We start from the raw sequence: 13,217 nt of genomic DNA on the forward strand, positions 1-13,217 counted from the left end.
TGCCAAGTCTTTCACTCAGTAAAAACAATATACTTTTTGGTGATGCTAAAGCTGAACCTGCCAAATTCCCATCTCTCCTACTGTAAGTTACAAAAACAAAAGTTCACTCATGCTTTTATTCTTCCCTTTTGTTTCTGTGTCTCAACTACAGATGGAGGCCAAAGTAAAGGGGACACTAAGTTACAGCGGAAAAACCAGTGACTTCTGGACGAGCAAGGGAGCTGAAGCAGTTCTGGTTGGCTGACAGAATCTGCCCAGTTGGGAAAGTGCTTATTGTCACAGGGCTGCTGTTTCTGTCAATGTTTACATATTCTGATCCTAAGCACTGTGGTGAGAGGAAGAAGAAAAATAAAAAAATACTTGATCAAAGAGAGAAGGAAAAGGAGGACTGGTCCTCCTGGTCATGCAGACTGGTCACAGTTTGATATTGCCTAAAGAAACAACCTTTTTTATCTGCTCTGATTGGCTCTTAAAAGAAATTGATCGTCAAACCCACAGCAGCACCAACATTTTGTTTCTGGATGAAGTCCAATGAAAAGTGGAAATGGTGAAAGGAGCTAGAATAGGTTTCTCCATTCATCGCATAAGGTGGATTCATCCTTAGTGCCCAAAGTGCCCAGTGTAAGATTATGTGTAGGTCCTGAGTGTACTATACGGTTGTGGACCAAAGGTTATGTAGAATAGAGATGGTGCTGGGATACTTTGCATTATAATTAAAACTTTAGACAAAAGCAGTTTCTGATAATGGGCATTTATCCAGCTTTAGAAGGCTGTTTGGCTTTAGGGAGCCTACAGATGTATGCAGTCTCAATAGAGAATTGTCTTCAAAAACAGATCTGGTACATCAATATGTGAGACACAGACTATTTGTTTTGATTAATTTTCAGGGTTTTTTTAAGTACAAAAGTTCTTATTTAAGGGAGGAAGGGGATGAAAATTCATTCACATGAAAAGAAACCCACATTTTATTGGTCAGACTAGCATTTCTTTCCCACATTTTTAAATCACACTAATGTTTCAGTATTTCCTTTTGTTAAACTTTTTATCTTGTGCTTATTTGCTACTGAAAAGATAGTCTATTCATGTCTTTCATAAATCACAACCAGTTCTTTTCTCATTCTCAGGCTTCATCTTTTATCTTACTCCTCCCAAAAGCCATGCATTATATTGATTTGCTAGTTAAAGAAAGCTGATTGTGACCTATTCCAGAGTCAAATTAATACTGCTTCAGGCATTAGCCAAAGAAGAGTCGTTCAAAAGCGACCAGAGGTGCCTTCTCTTCTGGGGGCTGAATGGGTTGTCTCCAGCATTTCCAGCCCCTGCTGGCCTGGGGAGTTTGACCTGAACTCTTTTTTACATGGTAGCGCAAGACTGCAGAGCTGGCTTTGTTGTTTTGGTTTCTTTTTTTTCTTTGATAGCAATACATCAACCAGTTCACATGTAAGATTAGGAAGCATCTGGCACATGTTGCACTTTTGACACTAGGACAGAACTTTGGTGTTGAGTCCCTTGTGCTGTCGGATAAAAAGTGAGAATGGCAGAAACATAAAATTATTTATGACTAAGTAAGTCATAAAGAAAAGGAGCAAATAAACCAGTATGATGCCCTTCTCCTTCAACCCTGAAACATTCCTTTGACCAGAGATGCTGAAATTCTTAGTAAATAGTTTTTCTGGTAGTTTGACTTGAGATTGAACCAGACACTACTGGTTATCTCACACCTTTTAGAGAGACTTTGACCCCTGAATAATGAATCTTCAATGTTTTTTGCTAGATAACTTAGAGCTTGCAGGTTTCTTTTACATGTGATTTATTTTTTCTTAGATCAGGCAACAATTTCTTTTCTATTTAGAGCTCATTTTAATTTTATATAAATATATATACATAAATTTAAAATAATATATATTGTGTATTTAGTATAAAAATGTTGGGTTGAGCTCAGCAATAAATGTTTTTGCACAACACTTCTGTGAAAGACAGATTGGTTTAAGATCCATTAGTTCATAAGTTTCACTCCACAGCATCTGCCAATTAAACGCTTTTTAGCTGGCGCTAATGTTTTGTATATGGTGTGTTGATCAGATAAGCTTGCATCTCCATCCTGGTTTAGAGTTGAAACACATACAGCTATGGAGACCCTGGCATTAATACTGCACAAATTCTGTCAAAATACCATAAACTATTTAGAGTGCAAGCTTCATCTGATATTTTTTTCTTTTTTTCAGGAAGGGTTGAAGGAAGACAACTTTTGTTTTTTGAGGTCTAACAGTTCTGGCAGGATGTTAATTCTCTGAACTGTGTCAAACCTGAGAACTTTAATGATGCATGTAGCTAAGGGAGTTGCAGCAGTGAGCCCTTGGGCAGCAATATATTTAAAGGACCCTGTCCTAAGAGAGTTCTACCTCTTCTGTGTTTTCCTCATCAAGGCATCCCATTCAAATTGTCATCTTTTGTCTTCATACTTACTGAAATTTTAGACTGGGAGACTTGGAGTCCTTTATATCTACAGCACAAATTCCCTTTCAATATTCCTTTCTTCCTGGAAGTATGCTTCATCTTCAGTTGAAGAGTATTCTCTCAGTCTTGAGGGTAGGAATAGTCCTGCCTCTATGTCCTATTGAGCTTCTCAGACTTGGGAAACAAGTAAACTAATACTTATTGTGGAAATAGATACTAGGATGATGAAAATAAACATGACCATCCATTGTTTGTGAATCAGTTCAAACAACCCCCCCGCCCCCAGCAGCAGGTAACTGTTTTCAGTCATCACACTCCTGTTAGTTATTACTCTCCTGAGTGCATTTGAATGAACCACATTGGGGGTGGGGGATCCTTTACTCGCTGTTTTCTATTCTCCCTGCTTAAGCCTAGCAAGGCCAAATCAAAAGAACTGAAAAGGTGGTTCCTAGAGACCTTTGCAGGTACCATAGACAGGATGGGGAAGATTACTGCAACGTTCAAATGCAAAATTAGGTTAATGTTTTACTACTTTCTGCACAGCACCTCTTCTGAAGACATTCCCCCTCCACCTCACCCCCTGCCCAGGTTTTTACTACTTTTTAAGGGCCTTTGTTAATAAATAAACTGTAGTTGTACATACTAAATAAACCCTCAGTATTCACAAGCAATAAGAAAGCCAAGCAGAGCTGTCTTTTCCAGGCAGCAGGGCTGAACTTGGTTTGGGGACTGTATATGAGCTAACATGTCAAGCTCTCTGAAAGCCCCAAACAAATGCAAGCAATAACTTCAAACATAGGTTTTAGATGTTGAAACTGTCTGGGTAGAATTCCCTGCTACATGATCCAAAGTCCCAAAAACCATGGTAGCTATTTTAAATCATTAGAGACTCTTGCAAAGAAAGAAGGCAGGCTAGATGAAAAACAGGCTGCAGAGTTTCCTGATACCTTGGACTATAACTGCAGTGTTCTCCCATTCCAAGACACAAATGGCCTCACTTTGTCCAGCCTTCTCTGTTGATTTGAGAAACATGTCTAAATGCTGATCAACTGAGTCACGAGTGCGGATGCTGTGGGTTTCACATCTGTTTTCTGCTAATCAGAAGTAACTTTTAATTACTTGGGTTCTGCTTTGTGTTTCAATAAGATCAAAGTTGTCTGATGCACGGATTTAGGGGTGGAACAGGTGCTAAAAGCCTGTTCCTTCCTGCAGTCCCATCACCTGACCCTTCCTCCACACTCCTTCTCCACTTGGTGCAAGAACTTGAGGACATGAAAACAAAGAACTCTGCAACTCTCCCAAGCTGCCATCAGTTGTGCGAACCAGTAACCCTCTGGGAGTCACGCTGGACTCCAACTAACTTTATCACATTTGCTGCTACATTCGTAAAATGAACTTTTGGCTGTATTTATTAGAAGATTTTTAATCTAGTTTACAGATATTTTTTTTTTGTTTTGTTTTCTTTTGATTAGTTTTTGCCCACAGTTGGATTAGAATCATTCGGGTGTTTGGGTTGATGGGTTTTTTGTTTTAATATTTTTATTTGGTTTTGAGTGAATTGGTGAAAGCACAGTGGTCCCTCTTCTGCTTTTGTTCTGGATTTTTTTGAAGATGGCATTGCAGGAAAAACCTACAGCCAAGCCAAACTGTGGAAGGCTTCCTCCCACACCTAACTTTCATCTTTTGCTGAACCGGGGGGAAAAAAACATTAAAGGGACACTTGGTTTTTTTGTTTGGGCTTGTTACTTGTTTTGTTTTTGTTTGTTTTTTTCATAAAATGAACCAGACGGTTAAAGCATTAGGTAAACAACTGATTAATTAACACTTTATGCAATTTTAATTTTATAGAAATTTTAAAAAAGGTTGGTAGACTTTGATTGGTCCAAGCTCTGGTGAAATGGCTGTTACCTTTCATGACTTACTTGATTCAGGCCTTTGTCCTTTTTTTAAGTGCCTTTTTTTTTTTTAATTTTGTTTCCCTACCCTCTTTAAGCTTTCCTCAGAGATCCTGAAGTGCTGGGAAGCATTTTGGTGGAAAATCTTAAGCTTGCCAAGATGGCTTTATGCTGTTACACTATTTTTTTCCCTTTTGTAAAGAAAAAAACAAACCCAAGTGTGTAATGTGTGTAACTTCATAGCTGCTGTACTGTGGCATTGGTTCTGTGTGCTTGTGCATTCTCTCTGACACGCACACACGTGCACACACACACAAGCAATATTCCTGAAACCTGTTCATCCTTCTCCATTCTCCTGGCTCTGTTCAATGCTACTTCAAGGTTGAACGTTTGTGCAAAGATGGCAGTACAATAAAAGAGTGTGTGCATGAGTGTGCATAAAGGTGCATGAGAGAAAGGAAGTGGCTAATGGGAATGAAACTTCTTGCATTTTTCTCTGAAGGTTTTGAATTTGTTTCTTAATTAGGTCATGAGTAAAACATTATGGGCCCTGTTTGGCAACCTTATCAATTACTGGACTGCTTCACACAATCACCGAGTCTGAGGCAGAGATGTGTGGCTGACAGCCCAAGGAGCTGGGGCTTAAATAAAGTTAAAATAGCAGCTTGCAACATATTTGAATTGAGATTGACTGCAAGAATCTTGTGTGCAGCTGGTCATATCTGCTTGATACCAGTTACTGCAAGGATTCTCATACTTACCAAAGTTGACACTTTCCACCATACATCCTATCTAAGAAGGAATTTAGTAAAACCTGCCAAGAGTGCAGCTGCTAATTAAGTTTAAAGCTAGCTATGCTTCACATGCTGCCTAAGTCACTCACCATGACATACTTTTCTAGTTGTACTTCTCAATTTGAGATTTCATTAGTGGTTTCTTCTCTTACTATAGTGAACAGTAAGTTCATGTGTTCTTAGCTGCAGATAAACCCTCATAATAGTATCTGTGCTTGTTTCCTTGTTCTCAGACAGAATTAGATATCTGCAATAGATGATCTAGTGATTTTAACAGCTTTGTGCCAGGATCTATCTAACTTATGATTATTATAAACGTGAATACCTGAAATTAGCAATTCACTTGTGCACCAAGTGCTAAACTTAAGGTAACATGCATATGCATCACCAGACTGTTCTAGTTCTGCGATCTGCTTCCCCAAGGGAAGATCTAATTTTGAGTTGCAATACGAAAAGGAAGCATTTATTTTACAGAGTTGGAGGAGTGTTTCATGGGTGGAGAACCAGTGTGGAAAACAGAAAATACAGTACCAAATATGTTCCTGTGGCAGAGAATAACCTAACTCAGTTCTTGGCTTGTCATTGCATGCTTGGGTTAATCTGTTACGTGAATTAGGCCATAATAGGATTTCTCCTACCAATCTTATGGTGCCAGTCAAAGACAGGACTAGTGCTGGTAGCTCAGCCAGTTGGAGTGGTAGTTGAGGGGGCTTCTTAATCTGTCTTAAGTGCATCAGTGAAGTTACTTCAGTGAAGTTTACCACATTCACCAATTACATTGATTAATTCCTTTTGAACATACATGCTCTTCATCCTAGGCTGATCTGTGGGATGAGGAATCTACAGCTGGTGATGATGGCTGACTGTTGCAGTCTTTAACAGATGCAACTGGTGTAAACTCTGTCTACTGTTTAAGAAATCACTGCCAAAATAAGCAGCCAGAAGTATGCTTACCAGGCCACTGGAAAGATAACTGTTGTGTAGGGGAATGCTTTGCTTATAGAAACTTCTGGTGGGGCTTCATCATCCTTTTTCTATGATGCAGTGATCCCTTGCTGCTGTAATAGCCTTTTGGGGCTCTAGAAAGCCCTGGTGCTGCTGTGAGTTATGCTGAGAGGTCAACCTGGCCTGGAACTGGCCCAAAACTGGGGAAGTACAAAGATTCCCTGCAACTGTACTTGCACACTGTTAAGTAAAACTGTGCTAATCTTGTCAGTAGTCAAGGATATAGGCCATTTTTGTAGCCATTTTTGACAGCTGTAGTTCTACCCCAAACACACAATCATGTTTTGTATCTAGAAGTGTATTTTGGTCTCTTCCATTGTTGTCATCTCCTGCTTAAACAATAACCATTAGCTGCTAAGGTTTTCATTATGGTGAACTAATCCCAGCCAAGCAGTGTACATTACGTTTGGCTCCTGTCATGCACAATGCTAAAAGGATTTTTTTTGTTACTTCCTAGCAATGTGCAGATGCATTTTATCAGTAGTCGTATTTGCTACTGTCTATTACCAAGAGAAAAAGAGTGGGAGAGAATCCACCAAAACCAGTCAGGAGATGCCAATATCATAGGCCAAACTGAGCAGTTGCTGAGGCAGACAGAGCTTCAATGAGACCTAGCAGATTTCACCAGAGTGAGGGAAGAAACTTTCTTGTGTTCTCAGCTTTTTCCAGATAAGGCCTTAGTTTGATTAATAGTCACTAATATCAACTATGCAGATAAGTATTTATGTGTTTCAGTGTTACATGCATTCCTTTCCCCAGCTACCCCTAACACATTGAAATTTTACCCAAAGAAAATGTAGTATTTTTGAATGTCTGTAGTGCAGAACTTTTTGCTAAGATGAAAAAAAAAAACTGTATTTTAAAAAAGAAACCCTTTCACTGGTGCAACATGTAGTGTCAAGTGTAATGAAGTTGCTTGAGAGGGAAGTTAAAATCACTTTGTGTGACAGGTTTTAGTCTGAGAGTTTTTTAGAATATTCAGCTCTCACAATTGGATTAAGAAGCTGCAGAAATATTTTTTAATGTACAGATTGGATTTGGGAAGGAACTGATGAGACATCCCAGGTTTCTTTCCAGCATCAGAAGTGAATTAAGTTAATTTCTCACTGAAATGAAGTTGCTTCTAAACAAGGGGAGTTACCAGCTAAATAAAAACTAAATCACAGTCCCCAGGTATTTCTCACTGGTCTTTTAGTCTTGTTGTATGTAACTACAAATAACAATTTAGCTCAGAGATGAGAACTGTAGTGTGTGTTTTATTGCCGGTGATTCCATCATGTAGCAATTAGTACCATGTTCTTGCATAGTTATCAAGATCTGTACTGGAAGTAGATGGAGAAATTTTATTTTTGGACTACTGTTGAAAAAAAAAAAAAAGCAACAAAATTAACTACTGCTTTTTACCCCCCAAAAGTCTACTGAGGAGTGCTATATTTTAGCAGTTAAACTAGTATCCTTGTTAATGTGGTTTGTCTCTTGTAGTCTTTTACTGAGAGTTAGAAGCATTTAATGAGTAATCCTTAAAAAGTTCCCATTCTCTAGTTTAAGGTCAGGTGTTTGTAATAAAAGGGCATCTGTGATCATAACTTCTGATGATACAAAATCTCTATGTTCAGAATACTTCATTGGGGAAAAAAAAAAAACAAGCGTGGGTACAAGTCCCTTTAGGCCAGCCTGATAAAAGAGGGTCAGTGAAGAAGAGTGCCCTGCACAGCTAAAGGCAATGGGGATCATCCCCTCAACAGCACTTAGGCCTCCATGTCCTTTGTTTGGTGTCACTTTTAATATATATATATTTTAGCAAGTTTGGATATAGCCAGTTTAATTCTACCTAACTCGCTGTGATTCCCCAGACGATGAAGGGCTGAGAAACTGCTTTGCTGCCTTTCAGTGGGGAGCTCAGAACAAAGTTGGATGAGTTTTTTTTGTTTCTAATTCGTAACTAATTCGTGTTAAATCACAGCTAGAATTCTTTGCATTCCTTGGCTTCAAACAGAGGAGAGCACAGTTACTATGAGATGGCTAACCTGTTCAAGTTGGTGATTCCTGTGATGCTTTACTCAGCCCAGCATGAATTTGTACAAGGTCACCTTCCTCCTTTTAACACTCGCGCGTTCCGGATCATAGGGGCTTAGCGATGGAGAGAGGATCCCAACATCCTTGTGCTTACCTGATGAGCTCTCCAGGGAAACTGCCCCGTGAAATGCTCCCTTCTTGTGACTACAAGCCTGAACAACCAAATGCAGCTACATTTGGGTGGCAAGCACCACTTTCATTTGGAGTTTTTAGGGAGGTGTGTTCCAGTAACTTCAAGGGATACTGTTTTAAATGTGTGGTTTCTTTCCTCTCTCCTTTTAAAACTGGACCTGAACACAAGTTTTGAGTTATTGGGGTATGTTTTTGTTTTATTTGGGGGTTTGTTTTTTTGTTTGTTTGTTTGTTGGTTTCTTTTTTTTGTAATAATCTCAGGACCTGAAAGATTGTAGCATTTAGTGTGTCTTAAAAATGATGTACTGTACCAGCCATGGATTTTGTAAATACACCTGTCTCCCTTTTTTGTATTTTAATTTTTTAAAAGTGTGTAAGGCTCTTTGCCAGAGGAACTGGTGCCTGCTTTATCTCCATCCTGAACTGAAGCAGGAAAAGGAAGAAGCTGCTGCCTCAAAAGCCTGCGTCAGTTCCAAATGCGTATATTGTCCTGGTCAGTTTAATGGCTGTTAGTCTTTTGTTAGGTGGGAAGCCAGTTAGTTCCCTCCCTGCACATTCCAGGTTGTGGCTAGCAGAGCCCTGTCAGGGAGGCTAATTTTAACTCTCTTCTGGGTGACTACTTTACATTTTCACTCCTTCCAGGTACTCAGGTTTCCTATCCCTGAGCAATCCAATGCTTTCAGAGGTCAGGACTATTGGCCCTCTGTGACAATAACTGGAGAGCATTTCATTTTATCAGTGCTCTGATCCACACACGGTTATGGGGTTCGTATCCTGTGAACCTTGCAGGTAACGCTGCCTTCACCTGTTCCGGAAGGGACTTGCCCTTTTCTGCTTTCCTGAAAGGAGCGCAAGCTTTTTTTGGCAGCAGCCTTTGCTCTGGGATCCACCCTTGCCAGCAGACCCCTGTTCTGCAGTAGGAGCCTTACTCAATTTGGCGTAGCTGTTCCCTGTCCCTGACTGCGACAGGCTTTTTCATGAGTGTACTTTTCTGTTTTTTTATGTGTCACGTGTCTGTGCTGTATTAAATAAAGAGGAATGTACATATTACCCCTGTGTCTGTGATTTCTCACAAAAATAAAAATGGGAAAAGGTTTCACTTGAAGGGTTGGCCCTCTTCGGGTATTTTGTCGGATTTTTCTGCTTTGAGGGTGGGGGCCTCCAACCACCCGGGCAAGAGTAACACTGTGTGCAAGGACCAGCGTTTCGAAACCGCCAAAGGGTCGGTATAGAAGGGAGCGCTTCCCTGTGGGCAGACCGGGCAGTGCCGAGGCGCAGTCCCCCAACGCCTTGGAGCGAGCGCACCCCGGCCCGGCCCCGGCTCCCAGGGGGCCGCGCGGCAGCCGCACCGGGCGGCGCTGCCCAATCACCGGCCTCCAACACACACCATAAAAGGAAATAGGGCGGGGACAGCGGATAAGTAAGCACAGGGACATCTTCTTCTCGCGGCAGCCCCAGTGGCCTAATGGATAAGGCATTGGCCTCCTAAGCCAGGGATTGTGGGTTCGAGTCCCATCTGGGGTGGACTTTTTTGCCCTCGAGCCGCACCACTTCTCCGGGTGCCTGTGAGCCGCCAGCTGCTTCGGGTCTGTGGCTTCTAAGCTGCTTCGTGGGCGTCCCCTTCTGGCTCCCCCGGGACCCGAAACCCGTTTTATGCAAAGAGACCCCAGAAACTCGCGGGCACGCGCCCGCGGCCCAGCTCGATTTCCCGCCGTATGATGCGCCTCTCGGAGGGCTCCCGGTGCTCCGGCTCCGTTACCACAGGCCGGCGACAAAGCATAGAGCCCAGCGCGAGGCGTAGGGCGGCCCCGGCGCCGATGGCAATGGCGGAGGAAGGCGGCAGAGAGTAGGAGGAGGCGATCGTTCGCTCGGCGCTCCACTGCCCGCACTGCCGGGGCGCGAGGGCGAGGCCCGGCGGCGGCGCTCGATTGGCTGGCGGGCCCGCGCGCGGGTGGGAAGATGGCGGCGCTGGGAGCCCCGCTGCGCACCCTGCGCGCGCTCTTGCGCGAGCTGCGCCACGCCGCCGGCCGCTCCTATCGCGACAGTCCCGCCTATCGCCACGTGCTCGCGGCCTTCCGCGCGCACCGGGTACGCGCGGGCTTCCCCTACCCACCCCTGACCGGGCAGCCGCCGGGCCTTGGCGAGGCCTCGGGGCCGCCCTGACCGCCGCTCCCCGCAGGTGACCAGCGAGAAGCTGTGCCGGGCCCAGCAGGAGCTGCACTTCCAGGCCGCCACCTACCTGTGCCTGCTCCGCAGCGTCCGGGAACACGAGGCCCTGCACCGCGAGTACCACGGCAGGGGCGAGCGCTCGCCCCAGGAGGTCGCCGGACTGGTGGGCTTCAGACTGCCTCAGCAGCCGGGAGGGAAGGGCTGAGACGGGACTGCCGTGTTCAGTGTTTATTCCTCAATAAATAAATATTCTAGAGCTACTGGAATTGGCTGGGCTCTTCAGCAGGTGCCGTTTGTCAGCTTTAGGTTATGGTGTGAAAGGCATAACTGGAAACAACCAACCCTCTCTCCCTTTATCAGGCCTCCCAGACGCCCGTCTCGTCCTTGTGAATGTGTGTGACGGCGGGCACCCTTCCGCGGGTTGACGGACAGATTGCTTGTGGTGGAAAAACATGTCAGTTTTCACTGCTGAGCTGCTTGTCTAAGAGGTTGCAGGGGTTCGTGGTTCCCCCACGTGATTCTAAAGTGGTAGGTGAGAGAATTTATCCCGTGTTTACTGAAATATTTTCCAGCCATATTCTGTGTATGTGGAATTTCCTACTCTCCCAAGAACAAAGGTCTCTTCTGTGGAGCATCTGTAGATTCTGGCGAGCACTGCAGTAACACAAACTTCTTCCATCTTAAAAGATAATTTTGGTTTTTTCCCATGGCGGTGAGTGAGCAGTAACGATTCAGAGAGATGAATTCTTAATGAGTTACATATTTCTAAGTGTCCCTGAGAAGTAGACTGTGCCACTGCCGGCTTCCTGTGCTGCCCTCACTCACTGAATCTCAGAAAAGCTGAGGGGAACTGACTGTAGCCAGTCACACGAGGCACACAAACAGGACTGCGTTTCCTCACTCATCTCACAAATCCGGAATGGCAAGTTTCTTTTTATAAAATAAGGTCTTGAGTTGTTGCTGTTCACAGAAGAGTGTTGAATTGTATGCAAGACACGTAAGAAATCTATAACAAGAATGACTTTCAATGGCTAAAAATGTGAGGTTTCCCTGGGTAGAAGCTTGAAGCAACTCTAAGAAAAGAGTATGTTTGTTGGGGTTTTTTTTACTGCTGGGGGAAAAAAGTGTTCTGTCAGAAAAGTGTTGCAAATAGAATTAGTTTGTCTAAGTCTACTTCTTCCTTCCCCTGTATTTAAAACTTGGAGATGGTTTAATCCCCTGCTTAGGTAAGAGAAGATGTGAACTACAAGTTTTAGGGTTCTGTTGACCAAAATTCCAATTTGCAAGTCTTACAGTGTCTCACTAATTAAACAGTGATTTATTTTTTTTTAAAAAAAAGTGTTGCTATAGCAGGTGGGAAAGTATCAACCTATTTTCAGCTCAGTAGATCAGAGTTGTGAGATGTCACCACACACTGAAAATGGCTGTGACACACTGCTTGTTCTGGGTTATTTAATGAAAGATGCTGCATTCTATAGTATATTGCTTGAGAAGGGGAAAAAAAATAAGAGAAGAAAAAAATGATAATTTGGCCAGACAGATGCTCTTTAAAGAGTAGAAGGAACTAAAGTGTGTACAGTGTTGATGTAAATAGTCACTAAAATTCCTCAATTTCCCCTAAGCATACCAAGTTACTGAACAGACAGTTCTAATAAATATAATATTGGTGTCTCTTCCATTTACTTCGCCTTCATTCCAAAGTGATGGCTAACAAAAGCAAATTTAAAGAAAAAGCAAAGCCAGGACATAACTGATTAGCTGAAGGTCACTGGGTAGAGAATCTTTTTCTGAGCGTGTTACAGAAGAGTATCTTCTCTGCAAGTCTTTCTTAAATACAGGTAATTGGGGTGTCAGGGTTATTGTTAGGGGAGGTTGTGTGTTGCCTTTTTTCACTCGTATGGAGTTAACCTTGAACACGACGTTTGTGGACGATTAGAACTGATCTTTGTGTGGGTTTTGGGCACTAGATGGCAACACAACGGTTGACAAAGGGAGAGTCAGAAAATGCAGACATCAGAATGGGTAAAATTCGTGATTTTTTTTTTTTTTTTTTTTTTTTTTTTTAATGGATCTGGGTGCCCTCTAAGTTGAATTATCAGCCATACATGGCGGTAGCCTCAGTTGTAAGGGCGGTTCTCCAGTAAGCGGGGTATTACGGTAACTTGTCTCACCACGGCTGCAGCGGGCCCTTGGAGAAGCAGGGCTGCTGCAGCGGTGCCGCACGGCACTCCCAGAGGAACTGTCCCCAGAGGAACTGTCCCCAGACGGGCGTTATGCTCCCGCTCTGCTCCCGGGGCCTGCTCGGCACCCGGCCCCGCCCGCCGCCGCCGCCGGCCCGGAGACCGTGACGTCACGGCAGCCACGCGGGCCTTCCTGGCCAATCAGCGGGCTCCAAGGGACCAGCCCGGCGGCCCAATCGGGAGCCTCGCAGCGCGGTGCGTCACTGGCCGAGCGGCGCAGGCCGTGGCCAATGGGCGAGCGCCGAGGCCCGTCCGCGCTGACGTCGCGGAGCAGACGGAGAAGTGCAGGGCGCGTGCGCGCAGGTTTCCGTTCCCGCCGGCGCGCGCGCGTGGCGGGCGAGGGAGGGAGCGGGAGTAAGGGAGCGTGTGGGGGCGCGAGGCGGCGGCACCGGGTCCGGCGCGAGGCGAGTTTCTCGCTCCGCTTCCCACCGGGAAAGCCAGGCGGGGGC

At 44.0% G+C, this 13,217-nt stretch overlaps 2 protein-coding genes and 1 non-coding gene across 4 annotated transcripts in view; all 3 read left to right on the plus strand.

Moving 5' to 3' along the window:
* Nucleotides 1-9,409, plus strand: part of UBN2 (ubinuclein 2) — a 51,485-nt gene extending 42,076 nt beyond the window's left edge. For both annotated transcript variants that reach the window (XM_033514562.1, XM_033514565.1), the window contains one exon: nucleotides 152-9,409. In XM_033514562.1, the coding sequence (XP_033370453.1) occupies nucleotides 152-201 (50 nt within the window). In that variant the 3' untranslated portion in view covers nucleotides 202-9,409. The remainder of the gene's footprint in view (nucleotides 1-151) is intronic.
* Nucleotides 9,410-9,810: 401 nt separating this feature from the next.
* Nucleotides 9,811-9,883, plus strand: TRNAR-CCU. Its single transcript has one exon. It is a non-coding gene; the product is annotated as a tRNA-Arg (tRNA).
* A 387-nt stretch (nucleotides 9,884-10,270) lies between these two features.
* Nucleotides 10,271-10,794, plus strand: FMC1 (formation of mitochondrial complex V assembly factor 1 homolog). The gene is made up of 2 exons (XM_015627224.1): nucleotides 10,271-10,447; nucleotides 10,539-10,794. The coding sequence occupies exons 1-2, from the start codon at nucleotides 10,319-10,321 to the stop codon at nucleotides 10,731-10,733; spliced, it is 324 nt and encodes a 107-aa protein (XP_015482710.1). The 5' UTR covers nucleotides 10,271-10,318; the 3' UTR covers nucleotides 10,734-10,794.
* The last annotated feature ends 2,423 nt before the right edge of the window (nucleotides 10,795-13,217 follow it).

The sequence above is a fragment of the Parus major genome, chromosome 1A (genome assembly GCF_001522545.3).
Source record: "Parus major isolate Abel chromosome 1A, Parus_major1.1, whole genome shotgun sequence".
Classification (NCBI taxonomy): domain Eukaryota; kingdom Metazoa; phylum Chordata; class Aves; order Passeriformes; family Paridae; genus Parus; species Parus major.

Bases quoted from the DNA above. Each gene is read 5' to 3' on its own strand.
- FMC1 (XM_015627224.1), top strand. From the start codon at position 10,319: ATGGCGGCGCTGGGAGCCCCGCTGCGCACCCTGCGCGCGCTCTTGCGC. The intron at 10,448-10,538 runs GTACGCGCGGGC...CGCTCCCCGCAG, and splicing joins CGGCCTTCCGCGCGCACCGG to GTGACCAGCGAGAAGCTGTG.